Source organism: Artemia franciscana, chromosome 6 (assembly GCF_032884065.1).
Source record: "Artemia franciscana chromosome 6, ASM3288406v1, whole genome shotgun sequence".
Lineage (NCBI taxonomy): Eukaryota > Metazoa > Arthropoda > Branchiopoda > Anostraca > Artemiidae > Artemia > Artemia franciscana.
Genome location: NC_088868.1, coordinates 18,965,566 through 18,979,801, shown reverse-complemented (window position 1 = coordinate 18,979,801; position 14,236 = coordinate 18,965,566). Strand labels below are relative to the sequence as shown.

Genomic DNA, 14,236 nt, shown 5'->3' with positions numbered 1-14,236 from the left:
CGAAAAAACCCCTTCGTGGGCTTTTGACTTTTGCGCAGGTCATATATTTGGCCATCAAGTACTTCTCAATGATAACGTCAATTTTTTAGATTTAGCTTCTTTTTTGTCGGTTAAAGTGTTAGATTTTACAGGCTACGTCAACTCCCATTCGCACCCTAATGAATAATTTTGTACACGGTTTGGCCATGATGTCATAACTTGTTTAATTATAACCTTCACTTCGGTTCTTGGCAGGTTAAACTATTTACATGTTTTCCCACAATTCGATTCCAACTTCCTAATCCGCCTAATGTCAGTTACAACCAATCATCAGAGATATTCGTGACATGTCTATAGAAAACAATAAACTTAGTTATAATAATAAGCAAAATTAAGGTCAACGACCTAACCTATTTGTATTCTTATTAGTAATTTCGACAGTTATACTAGAATTATATAAGCAAAAATTAAGTACACGACTTTCTCATCATATTAATATGTTAATACATTATATTAATACATGGTATACTCAAGAGATTTTATAAGCTTAAAATAATTCAGCGGATAGGGAGACCAAGAAACCATTTGGCGTTCGGTGCTTTGAATCAGTGCTCCATTTTTGTGTAGTGAGACAGACAAAATAAAATTTAATGAAAAGTAAGGAGCAACCTTGAAAAGAACATAAATTATTCCAGATATGAGGGGGCTACTCCTTCCTCAACCCCCACCCTTTCCACTAAAGTCTTGATGTTCTTTTAAAATATTTATCATTCAAATTCAACGACTCTTGTTTTTCAAGCGTCGCTTTTAAAGAATTGTGATAAAAACTCAAACTTCAGCATAAAGAGCGAGGGTTGAGGAAAAGGCATTCCCATCATATACAGAATAATATCTGTTAGTTTAAGTTTTAAGGTTGCTTCTTACTTTGACTTAAAAAACTAGTAGTTTTTTATTTATTTCTGACCGTTTTTCGATCATGCCATGAAATTCCCTCCCTCCCCCACGTAAAATTTCTCCTGAAAAAGTCCCCGCGGTAACTTTCTTCCACAAGGATTATTCAATCCGTGGGAAATCCCCCTTCATCCCCCCTATTGTTAACAGGATTCCGTTCTTCTAGAGTTTCGGTTGCTATTGGGCCGAGTCGCTCCTTACTTACAGTTCGTGGCAACGAACTGTATGTTGACAATATAGATCTTTTACCCAAAGGATGACAGAACGTATTATAGAGACTATTAAATTATATACAAAACTGATTTTTGTACGGTGATTTTTCAATAATGTAATATAAAATTATGAAAAAACCGCACAAAGGTCAATCATGTCTTACAACTACAGAAAAAAATATATTCGGGTAAAAACCGCGTTTTTTTCTGGGGGAATGGTTGTCACCTCAACTAATTTTTTTTATAAAATCATGACTATATACTCACTGATGGAGATAGATGTGAACTAAGCAACGTATCAAAGGAACTGGATCGGTTACTATAGGTACTGCTGGTTTCTGACTGCCTCTGTTTATGCTGTCTGTAATTATCCCTCAGCCGCTTCCCATACTAGAAAAAGAAAGATTAATAGTTTGAAAACTATAATGAATCTCTTGAAATTATAGCTATCAAATATAGTAGAATAGTTTGAAATCGAAATGTATATTCTATGCTGTGAATGTAAAGAACAAAATAATTAAGGGACAAAAACTTAAAAATAACTGAAGTTATAGCAAATAAAAAGTGGTGCTCAAGCTAGGGTGTTATGCTCTTTACTAAAAACAGAAAACATTTTGAACAATTTTTCATTTTTTTTTCATTATCACATTGACAAATAGATACTGTTAAGAATTATAGCAATTTGTCTTCTTCTTTTTTTCAATATGTCAGTATATCTAAAATAATAATTTAATTTCTTTAGTCTAGTATGCAAGAGATATTCGTCAACATATTCTTCCTTTTAAATCCTTTCTTTTAAAATATATAGAAAATTAATTTAAGTCAATTCAAAATGTGTTCTTAGAAAATTCGACTGTTTGTTTCTAAAAATTGTCGATCGACGTTTTAAAAGTCGAATTTAGGCATTAGTTTTTTTTTCTTTTGAATGAAATATAATCAAAAGGAAAAACAGCGGCAAAAAATATTCTTTTAAATGAAAAACTGAACTGAAATTTACGATTTGCAACTTACAAATTGTTTTTTTTTTCTAAGAAATTGTCTCTTATAAATGAGTTTTTTTTTTAAATAATGGAAACCCTTTAAACAAAATTACTCAAAAACACAATGTATGTTTTGCCTACCTTAGAAATACAAATCAGTCCGATTTCTAGAGAAGTTCAACAAGAACAAGGTCTTTTTGCTTATTTTTTGCCAATAGATATTCGATAGGTTCTTACACTAATTCATCTTTTTTTTGGGATTTTGAGAGGAGAATTCAAGCCTAGACACACTTCTCTCTCCCCCTCCCTAGATACTGTCTTGTCTAAACCGTCAAAAACTTTGAAGCACAATTTTTCAAGATAATAAAAATTGCACGAAGGGCATTAAAATTAAACCACTTTTTTTAAAAAACAGTTTTCCTAAGGAAGCACAGAACGAGTTGAAACTAACGAAAAAAAAGAAAAAAAAGCTTCACTGACTACGCAAGATATTTAACTTAGCTCAAATTAAATGGTTCGATATATTTTTTAGTATCTGTAGAATTGCAAAAATAAGCACTTTACTGAAAACACAAAAACCTACCTCCCCAAAAAAAGGATGTTCTCTAAGGAGCAAAAAAAAAATCCATAAGTTACGAGAAGATAATAAAAGACCAATTTATAAGGTTCTTAATAGTCTTTTACCAGCCATGATATCGGTGACATTTGGTATACAATTATAATTTTCTATAAAATTCAAGAAAGCTCAGTTTTATTAACAGCTGGGATTTTATTCTTTTTTAATTATTTGATTAAAATTAAAGAACAATATCACCAAAAAAAGAGACGAAAAGTGAATTATAATTCACTTTCTATTATGTTCGTTTTTCCAATTAGCATCTCCAATTTAAAAAATAGTATACTTTTTACCAGACCTTTAAAAGCTTAAGGGGCGTTAGTCCTACTCCTGTTTGTTGTAATTTTTGCTCGTTTAAAGTTCGACTGAATTATCCATTTAAAATTTCTGTTCGTCATGGGTATCATCTATTCATTGATAGTAATTTCTGTTTGAATCATGATTTCCTTATGACGTTAATTTGTTCTGTCTTCAACTAACTGATTGAGAAATAATGAATCTAAATCTTGATTAATTAGCTTTTTCCTGAAAATGGAAAAAGCTAAATACAATTAAAACACCACTGTCTATTTCAGATATATTCATGGGCGTAGCTGATCCATATCCGGATAGCCAAGAGGCATGGGCTACATAACAATTTTGTCTAAGTTATTAGGGAGGGCAACTACGCCCCCCCTCCCCGAATGACACCCCTGGGTATACTTAGATTTGTATTTTCGCTCTATATCTCTCAGAATTTAGGCTACATCCAGTTTTAATTTCATTCCTATGATCCTGTCTCAGTGCGTTTTGTGGACGCGAAACACTTGAGTATATAAGCCCCTGGCTTCTTCAAACAATCAAAAACAGTCCGCTCCAATTTTAGATTTACATTAAATCTCCCCAGCTCATTAATTCCGAATATAAAAAAAAACTTGAAGACGTGCCTACTCTGACAGGTTACGAAAAAAAAAACGATTTATTGCGCAGATAAGCTATTGATAAGAGCAGTACTACGGCATTAGCTTTATTAAGGCCCTGACAGGTGGGCTGCTTAGAATATTGGAAATCGATACGTTACCCCTGTTTTATAAATGATTTCTTTGTTACGCTCTACTAAGGATAAGTTATCTTGTTCAGCATGAATGTATTGGAGCAAATCAATTTACTACGAATGATTGGACGACTACGTCTTTCTCTTTGCATAGAAAGAGATCAAGTGCTTTCAAATTTCCGAATATTAATTTGAGAAAACAATTACCAGTCTTGGATAAGGGCAGTTTTACAGATATTGCTCTATAGTGAAAACCAGAGTCAATTTATGTACAAACATAACGGGCGTTAAATATTGTTTCTTAAGCCAATTTTTTGCCCAGTTAGCTACTGGCAAATTTTCTTTTCCCGAAAAAATATATCACCATAGGATAAATAGGTATTTCTGGGACAATACTTTATTTAAAATCTAATCAAACCCATACAGCAATCAAAGAAAAGGAATGAGAAAAAGTTTGGCATACTCTTTGCATAATATAGCCTCAGTATTATAGCCTCTAATATCAACAGTAATGGCATAATTTTTACCTCCAATATTACCAAATTAAACAATTTTAAGTTAACAATACTTTACAAATAACTAAGCAACCACTCTGAACTAAATACGTTCATGCACATTATACGATATAATACAGAAATATCGATAGTTAATGTTATCGTATTGGTGGATTGATAGTCCAACAGTTCGTGGCAACGAACTGTAAGCAAGGAATGACCCGGCTCAACAGTAACCAAAGCTCTAAAAAACGAAATTTTGATACCGATAGATACATCAAAAGAATCGAATCTTTATGCTGATTTTAAATATATTAGTTTCATCAAGTACAATCTTACTCATCAAAAGTGCCTTATTTTCGAAAACAAGAGCAAAGAGCTCATATGGCATGAGCTCTAGCAAAATTCTAAGAATCAATAGATTGATTTAAAAAGAAAATCAGAGGCTTAATGCCTGTCGGGGTTTAAAATAAGAGCTCTCAGACACGAGGTCCTTCTAAATATCAAAATTCATGAAGATCCGATCACCCACTTGTCAGTTAAAAATGCCCCATTTTTTCTAACTTTTCCTCTCCCTTCAGCCCCCCAGATGGTTCAATCGGGGAATACAACTTTTTCAAGTCGATTTGAGCAGGTCCCTGACACGCCTACCAATTAACATCGTCCTAGCACGTCCAGAAGCACCGAACTCACCAAAGCACTGGATCCCCCTAGCTCCCCCAAAGAGAGCGGATCCAGTCCTGATACGTCGGTCACGTATCTACGACATTTGCTTATTCTACCCACCAAGTTTCATCCCGATCTCGACACTCTAAGCGTTTTCCAACATTTCTGGTTTTCCCCTCCAACTCCCCTCAATGTCACCAGATCTGATGGGGATTTCAAATAAGAGCTCTGAGACATGAATTCCTTCTAAATATCAAATTTCATTAAAATCTGGTCACCCGTTCTTAAGTTAAAAATACCTCAATTTTTCTAATTTTTCCGAATTAACAGCCCCTCCCCAATCCCCCAAAGAGAGCGGATTCAGTCCGGTTATGTCAATCACGTATCAAGGACTTGTGCTTATTCTTCCCACCAAGTTTTATCCTGATCTCTCCACTCTTAGCGTTTTCCAAGATTTCCCGTTTTCCCCTCCAAATCCCCCAGTTAAACCCGGATAGGGTCGGGATTAAAAATAAGAGTTCTGAGACACGAGGTCCTTCTAAATATCAAATTTCATTAAGATCCGATCACTCATTCGTAAGTTAAAAATACCTATAATTCTTTTCAATTTTTCCTCTCCCTCCAGCCCCCCAGATGGTCGAATCGGGGAAACGACTGCTATCAAGTCAATTTGTGCAGGTCCCTGACACGCCTACCAATTTCAATCGTCCTAGCACGTCCAGAAGCACCGAACTCGCCAAAGCATTGGAAATCCCCCCTCAACTCCCCCAAAGAGAGCGGATCCGTTCCAATTATGTCGATCACGTATCTAGAACTTGTGCTTATTCTTCCCGTCAAGTTCCTACATGCAACCTCTGAGGATGCGCCAAACTGAGCCTTTTTTTTGTTTTGTTATATTGTGGCAGTGATGAAAGGGGCGGGCAGTGCCAAAATTGTCATCGAGGGCTGAAAACCCTAACCACGCCTCCGTGGTGGAGTTAAATCTCTAAGCCTTTTTACACGCCATGGAGCCTTTGTGGGGATTTGTAGATTGTTTTGTAATTATTGTACTTTTAAATGGAAAATAAGTTTATCTATCTAATAAATATATAAATCTATCTAAGATGAAGTTATTCCTTGGCTGAAAAAAAAAACAACAAAAAACAACTCATTTAGAAGTGATTTAAAATGTGAAAAAAAGAAGAAAATAATGATGCCCCTAACTAGCTGTGTGAGCTGCTAAAGAAGGATTCATTGTAGTATTTATTACTCAGAGATCGAGTTTTCTAGGATGCAGCTTTTGTGTTAGGCACGGAGCAAGGCTTCGCCTTGTCGGACCAGCGAAAGACGTTCAAAAATATTTCTAAAGTTATAATCAGCAAAACCACTCGACTGACAATTTTAAACCAAGTGCGTGGACAGTGTTGTCACACCCAGTGACTTATCAAAAGTGCAATTTTTTCGTCGGTGACGTTTTTTTCGTGTTTTTTTTTCCTTAATTGAACTTTATCTTCAGATCCTAGTTATAAACATATCGTTTCAGGTTCAAAAGTTCAACTTCAATGTTGAACTCTTAATTTCATTTAGACGCAGTGTTGGGGATTGGATGTTTCAGGCTCTTTTTTGAAATTTCTCTTTTTATAACTACAAATCACTTCCAAACCAATGTCAATTGAAGATTTTTCTCACAAGACAGTTTCTTTGAAAAGACACTCCTTGATTTTTGGTTACAACGCTTTTTGCTAGGGTGCATTTACCGATGTAACCATGATTAGGGCGATGACCATGAAAAGTGTTGAGAAAAGACACATTGCCCTAGCATATGTTATTTTATTTGTCAGCTATTAAGTAGAACCGCCAACATCTCCTAACCACAAAAAATTATTTAATTAAATTCCAGCCTCATATCTGTATGGAAAGCATAAAAACTGAAACTTTCTTCAAAATACATCAGAGACTGCGCGCATAGCAAACTTGGTGTCTAATAGAACCGCCATCTAGTGCCAAAACGGTCAAAAAGTAGTGTGCGGTAAATTCAGGAAACCTAGTTAAGGAGATGAATTCAGGAAATCTAGTTAAGGAAATGAATTCAGGAAATCTAGTTAAGGAAATGAATTCAGGAAACCTATAAAACTAAAGCTAAGCATCTTGCTGGTCAATATGAGTGACGAAACACTGACTGGTATAGAATTTAAACAGTAGAGATAATGCATGACTTTATATGATACATACATATGTTCTCATGTCTTTCACGCAAAGAGAAATACAAAAGGCCAAATTTTGGAAGTCACAAGCTTGTAAAATGGGCGGTTGCTTACTTCTGTTAATTAAAGTTGACCTGTTTTACACAAACGATGTCAAGACAGAGAATTGTCAAACCTTAGAATCCTTTTATTTCGGATTCAGAAGTCAAATATTGCAATACCATAAATTTCCCCGTTGGTAAGAAACGCCTACATGATCTATAGAAGAAAGCGAATTCAGAGAATTGCACATTGTCACATCCTAGTTCGAGGTCGACAGACGATATAAAAAAGGCTCGTATTTACAGACAGAGTTTGACCAAGCCCAAACACTTAATTTCGGCTTAGTCATTACAATAAAAAAACCTTTGGATGTCAAGTGAATGTGTTTTGCTGCAACGCCCACTTGTAAAAGCTTGCAAAAAGGTATTTGCAATTCAACCAAGGTAATTAAATTTCAGAATTTCTAATTATTATACAATGTAAGTATGCATATAATATTTGATACCAGTGTCTACACTCTAGACGCAAATATATCATCCCTTTTTTTTTTTACAAAACTTGCATGACGAAGTTCCTTTTAGACTTCTATTTCTAGGCAAACCAATTCGCGAAATTTACTGCAATAGGGATTCATTGGGGGAGGGGTGAAGACCTTAAAGAACTGTGACAAGTATATAGGAAGTGCAGGAAAATTCAAGAGTATCGAAATTTCCGATAGGACAAAGGTCTCCTCCCACACCACCTACAGAACTGCCTGATACTGATGGAACCTTTAGAAAAGTTATCTGATTCCCAACATTGAACACATGACACTTTATGACAGAACCGTATAAGCAATAAATAAAAAAGTAAATTATATCTTAGACTTAAAGAGTCCTTCCAAAAGTTTTATTCGTTTTTATATATCTTCATTTCATTAAGAAAAAAACATTTAATTTTTATTCATTTGAAAAAATAATATAAGAGTAATAAACAATAACAACAGAGGGGAGCAGACAATCTCCCTCGGGGGGAGGGTACTCAAAGAATCTCCCAGTGGTCTGTAACCTCATGCAGATATCTTATCTGGAATCAAACTACTTTTCCATATAGGTTCTCTCGTCATCATAACCTGCGATTCCTCTTAATTTATTATACTCCCAGCGTCACAGCTATGGTCACGAGGAACATTCGACCTTGCACAAAATCACTGAATGAGTTATTGCACGACAAAGTAATTTGCCAGAGGACAATTTACGTCGAGGTGTCCATCAACTTTGCAATCAGTCTGATCGATTTTTGCGACTAAACTTTTTGGCAAGTACTTTTCAGACGGGTGTTTCCCGCAAAGACATGTACTTGATTGACATTCACAGACTTTTCACTAATGTGACTAGACAAAAAACTACATACCTTCGACTCCATTAACTTGACAGAACTGAAGTGTTTATTTTTTTTGGCAAATTAACGCTTACGACAGTAGATTCAGATTAAAACTTTGACGATCATTTCTAGCATTTCTCATATTATGTACATGTTTTTTATTTTTACTTGCCCCTGTAGCTTGTAAATATTTCCCTACCCTTACATATTCTGAACCTACGCCTGAACCTATGCCCAAAGGCCTTAAAATACACAGTAAGTTTTTCTCATAGCAGAATTTTTTTTCTCCTTGATTAAAAATTCAGTTGCTTTCAAGTGTTTTTTATTAAAAGATTATTTGGACACATGAAAATGAACTCCTGGGAAATTCTAAATTGTATAATCAAACTTTTTACGTACAAGAACTAGACACTGCTACACGGCAGACTTGTAGATATGTGACTCACGCTGGCGCTTGTCGTCAAACTGCAGATTCTGTTGTGCACCATTTTCATTTGTGATTAGTTGTGGCGCTCTTTGTCGCATGTCTTCTAACCCAGATTTTGTTGTGCTTCGTTTTCGTTTGCGATTTGTGCATTTCGTTGTACACACTCGTTGACACATGTCCTCAAATTTTCTTGAATAGACTTTTTTTTCCATGCCTTTTGTTTTAGCTGTTGGAATGGTCCTGTCTCGTTGGATGCTCAAGGTTTTTGCACAAAACTTCTTCAATTAGGCTTTTTCTTATTGACAATAAATTCAATATTGACTGTTCTGGAATTGTGTTCCATTGAGTTCTGAACAACTATGTCCAGACTTATGTCAAGGGTGTTGCTCTTTCAACGACGCATCATTTTCAACATTGTGTAGAGGCTATCCGATAGCAGCCAACAGCAATTAAACGATAAAGTTGCCTTCACATTAATTTCGTCGAAGCAATACGTTCTCAATAATAAAAGACATACATACAGATCCTAACACTTTCTTTTTCTTAGTTTAGCCATTGCTTTTCCCCCTTACAGAATCAGTGTAAAGATTACCCCCGTCTTTAGGAATAAAAATATCGGTCAACATTCTTTTGTTAATCGAGTGTATAAAAATTAGAACTTGCTCCCTTGAGCAGTTACAGATACTGTTAGTATTGAATTGTTTAAGAGTGCATTATTGAGTTTCATTCTATATAAAGGATATGTTAATATGTGTGTCTACGTTTTTGTTTAAGATTATTTAGTAGATTGGTTCTTAGTATTTCATGTTTTTTTTTAACAGGTGTTTTGCTTATTGCAGCTTTGTTTTAATGAATAAATATCTGTACTGTCAATAAACATTGCTCTTTTGTTTTTCAAGCCTTTGAACATACCCCCCCCCCCCCCTCTCTCCGCGGTCCCAGTGATGTCAATTCGGATTGACAAAATTTAGCCATGTGCAGATAGTTAATTGACCATTTCCCCATATACTTCGTAGCCGAAAACAATTTACTGGCGATATGATAGAATTTTCCTTAGTTTTTATTTATCCTAAGGAGTAAATAGGCGTATTTTAATTAGTTTAACGACATTTTCTGTTAATTGCAAAATATGAGTTTCCAAATGGGGTTTGCAGTCTACAAAACCATTATCCTTTCGCAATTCACCGGAACCTATTTAGACACGCCAAATGTACAGCTTACCTTTGATACTCTCATAGCGGTAAGCCAACAGAGGCGCACCCTTTCAGAGTCGCAGGCAAGACATCTCATCCGTGATTCTACAGGGCCAAAGCCAGTGGTTCTTAAAACGACTCCATATTCAGTCGGCGCTTTGAAATGATTCTTGGCATTTGTCGTCGTATACAGGTCACATTGCGTCATATCAGCAAATTCTTCCAAGTCTCCTACGTCGGAACTATCGGTCTAAAAACAAAATAAATCATTCGTCGACGTTGTGAAATCAACAGATATGACTTATAAAAGACAAAAAAATAATTACACAACGGGATTTCAAGACATAAGGAAAACGGAAGTGAATAACGAAAAGGTACTACTCTCTGTTTTATCCAATTATGAGTCTTCAATGTACCGAAACAGAAACGTAACGAATTTAAGTAATAAAGGGGGAAACATTAAAAAATAAAATAGAAGAAGCTGCAAGAACCGTGAACAACCAACAACAAAGAATTAAATGAAAATAATGACAAATGGACCAAAGTGGACGAAGACAAATAAAAACCGATATTTCTTCATGCGTATGTTGACTTTTTACTAGTTCCAAGTAACCTTCCTAAGGTTGCTTTTTGTTTTACTTTTTTTTTGTCTCTGATCAATATGCATGTTATCTCCGTATTTCAAGCAGTAATCGAGTTCCACTAACTGTTAGTAGGATCAGATTTTAACACTGACTGCATGTCACATTGTTCGGAATGTAATATATATCGTAAGTTGGCTTGAAAATATCTTTCGACTGTTATAGGTTTTTTGAGTCTTTTATTATTTTCTTTGCTTTTACTTATTTTCATTATTTTCTCTTATAACATTTTTAACTAATTTTTATTTAGTATTTTGTCGTAGAGTCAATATCTTCGGGGCACGATAAAGTGCTAATGGGGTGGTTTCAAACAGCACTGTGTGCCACCTTTGTTTTGTTTTTAGTGATTATTGAATGACAGGCTCTCTCTTTTTTCTCTCTTACTGTCAAACTGTCTCTCTTTTCTCTCTCTAAATTTTGTAGAAATTTTATAATGCTATGTTGTTTTTTTTCCTTTAGTTCGCTACCGATTTTTCAGTCATCGAGCCTTGTGGTTAGTCCCTGAAACCACGCTAAAAATCTATTTTCTGAGATAATTGAGAGGCAACATAATTTAAAATCTGCTATCTAACGGTACATGCAAAAATTTTGCAACCTCTCAAATTTTTTTGAATCTACTCGTCAATTATGGACTTAAGATTATCATTTACCTGTTTCTGTCCTCTTTGCTACAATGTAATATTTTCTAATTAACGAGCATCGACTAGCCATAATGTTCCTCGAATACATTATTTATAAATGTTTTACCATATGCAAAAAAATCAGCTATTCTACAAGGCCTGAAGGCTAGGTAGAATTTTTTTATAAGTATCCCCCCCCCTACCTCGCCCAATTTTTTCATACATATGTAGATGAAAGCAGGCACAAAGTCGAAGAATTAAACCTATTTATCTTCCACAGCTTTCTAAAAAACAAGAGCTAAGAGCTCATATGGCACTTGTGACGAGGCGAGAAGAGCTAAGAGCCAAGAGATCATATGGTATGAGCTCTAAAAAAATTCTATGAATCAATAGATTGATTTAAAAAGGAAAATAAGAGGCTTAATGCCGGTAAGGATTTAAAATAAGAGCTCTGAGTCACGATGTCCTTCTAAATATCAAAATTCATTAAGATCCGATCACTCACTCGTAAGTTATAAATACCTAATTTTTTCTAATTTTTCCTCTCCCTTTAGCCCCCCCCCAGATTGTCGAATCTGGGAAAACGACTTTATCAAGTCAAATTGTGCAGCTCCCTGACACGCCTATCAATTTTCATCGTCCTAGCACGTCCAAAAGCACCAAACTCGCCAAATCACTGAACCCCTCCCCCCAACTCCCCCAAAGAGACCGAATTCAGTACGATTCTGTCAATCACGTATCAAGGACATTTGTTTATTCTATCAGCCAAGCTTCATCCCGATTCCTACACTCCAAGTGTTTTTCCAAGATTTCCCCCTCCAACTCCCCCCAATGTCAAACGATCTGGTCGGGATTTGAAATGAGAGCTCTGAGACATGAATTCTTTCTAAAAATCAAATTTCATTAAGATCCGATCATCTATTCGTAAGATAAAAATACCCCAATTTTCACGTTTTCCAAGAATTCCAGTTTCCCCCTCCAACTCCCCCCAACGTCACAGGATCTGGTCGGAATTTAAAATAAGAACTTTAAAGCACAAGATCCTTCTAAATATCACATTTCATTAAGATCTGGTCATCCTTTCGTAAGTTACAAATACCTCAATTTTCAAAATTACCCCCCCCCCTCCAATTCCACCAAAGAGAGCAGATCCGGTCCGGTTATGTCAGTCACGTATCTTAGACAGGTTTTTATTCTTCCCATCCAGTTTCATCCTGATCTCACCGATTTAAGTATTTTCTAAGATTTCCGCCCCCCCCCCCAATTACGCTTGATCCGGTTGAGATTTAAAATAAGAGATCTGAGTTACGAGGTCCTTCTAAATATGAAGTTTCATGAAGATCCGATCACTCCTTCGTATGTTAAAAATACGTCTTTTTTTCTTATTTTTCAGAATCAACCCCCCCCCCCCAATAGATCGGATCCGTTCCAATTATGTAAATCACGTATGTAAGACTTCTGCTTATTTTTTCCACCAAGTTTCATCCCGATCCCTCCAATCTAAGCGTTTTCCATGATTTTAGGTTCCCCCACCCCAAACTTCCCCCAACGTCACCAGATCCAGTCATGATTTAACATAAGAGCTTTGAGACACGATATCCTTCTAATATATTAAATTTCATTGAGATCCGATAACCCGTTCATAAGTTAAAAATACCTCATTTTTTCTAATTTTTCAGAATTAACCCCTCCCCCAACTACCCCAAAGAGAGCGGATCCGTTCCGGTTATGTCAATCATGTATCTAGGACTCGTGATTATTTTTTACACCAAGTTTCATCCCGATCCCTCCACTCTAAGTGTTTTTCAAGTTTTAGGTTTCCCCCTCCCAAACCCCCCCCCCCCCCCCCCAATGTCACCAGATCTGGTCGGGTTTAAAATAAGAGCTCTGAGCCACAATATCCTTCTAAATATCAAATTTCATTGAGATCCGATCACCTGTTCGTAAGTTAAAAATACCTCATTTTTTCTAATTTTTTAGAAATACCCCCCCCAACTATCCCAAAGAAAGAGGATCCGTTCCGTTTATGTCAATCATGTATCTAGCACTTGTGTTTATTTTTCCCACCAAGTTTCATCCCGATCCCTCCACTCTAAGTGTTTTCCAAGTTTTAGGTTCCCCCTCCCAACTCCCCCCCCCCAATGTCACCAGATCCGGTCGGGATTTGAAATAAGAGCTCTAAGACACGGTATCCTTCTAAACATCAAATTTCATTGAGATCCGATCACCCGTTCGTAAGTTAAAAATACCTGATTTTTTTTCTAATTTTTCAGAATTAAACCCCCCCCCCCCCCAACTACCCCAAAGAGAGCAGATCCGTTCCGATTATGTCAATCATGTATCTGGGACTTGTGCTTATTTTTCCCATCAAGTTTCATCCCGATCCCTCCACTCTAAGTGTTTTCCGATATTTTAGGTTTCCCCCCTCCAACTCCCCCCAATGTCGTCAGATCCGGTCGGGATTTAAAATAAGAGCTCTGAGACACAATATCATTCCAAACATCAAATTTCATTAAGATCCCATCACCCATTCATAAGTTAAAAATACTTCATTTTTTCTATTTTTTCCGAATTAACCGGCCCCCCACTCCCCCCCCCCAGATGGTCAAATTGGGAAAACAACTATTTCTAATTTAAGCTGGTCCCGTCCCTGATACGCCTGCCAAATTTCATCGTCCTAGCTTACCTGGAAGTGCCTAAAGTAGCAAAACCGGGACCGACAGACAGACAGACCGACAGAATTGGCGATTGCTATATGTCACTTGGTTAATACCAAGTGCCATAACAAGTGCCATAAAAATCAAATCTAAAATAGAAATGAATTTCCTAAAAGATTT

General features: G+C 36.0%; 1 protein-coding gene across 2 annotated transcripts in view; it reads right to left on the bottom strand.

Annotated features, from left to right (window-relative positions):
* LOC136028146 (growth factor receptor-bound protein 14-like) overlaps positions 1 to 14,236 on the bottom strand; it is a 243,917-nt gene that overhangs the window by 92,946 nt on the left and 136,735 nt on the right. The window contains exons 7-8 of one of the 2 annotated variants that reach the window (XM_065705809.1): positions 10,167 to 10,388; positions 1,410 to 1,532 (exon numbers count right to left, since the gene is read on the bottom strand). In XM_065705809.1, coding sequence (XP_065561881.1) covers positions 1,410 to 1,532; positions 10,167 to 10,388 — 345 coding nt within the window. The remainder of the gene's footprint in view (positions 1 to 1,409; positions 1,533 to 10,166; positions 10,389 to 14,236) is intronic. The other variant, XM_065705808.1, reaches the window with a different exon arrangement.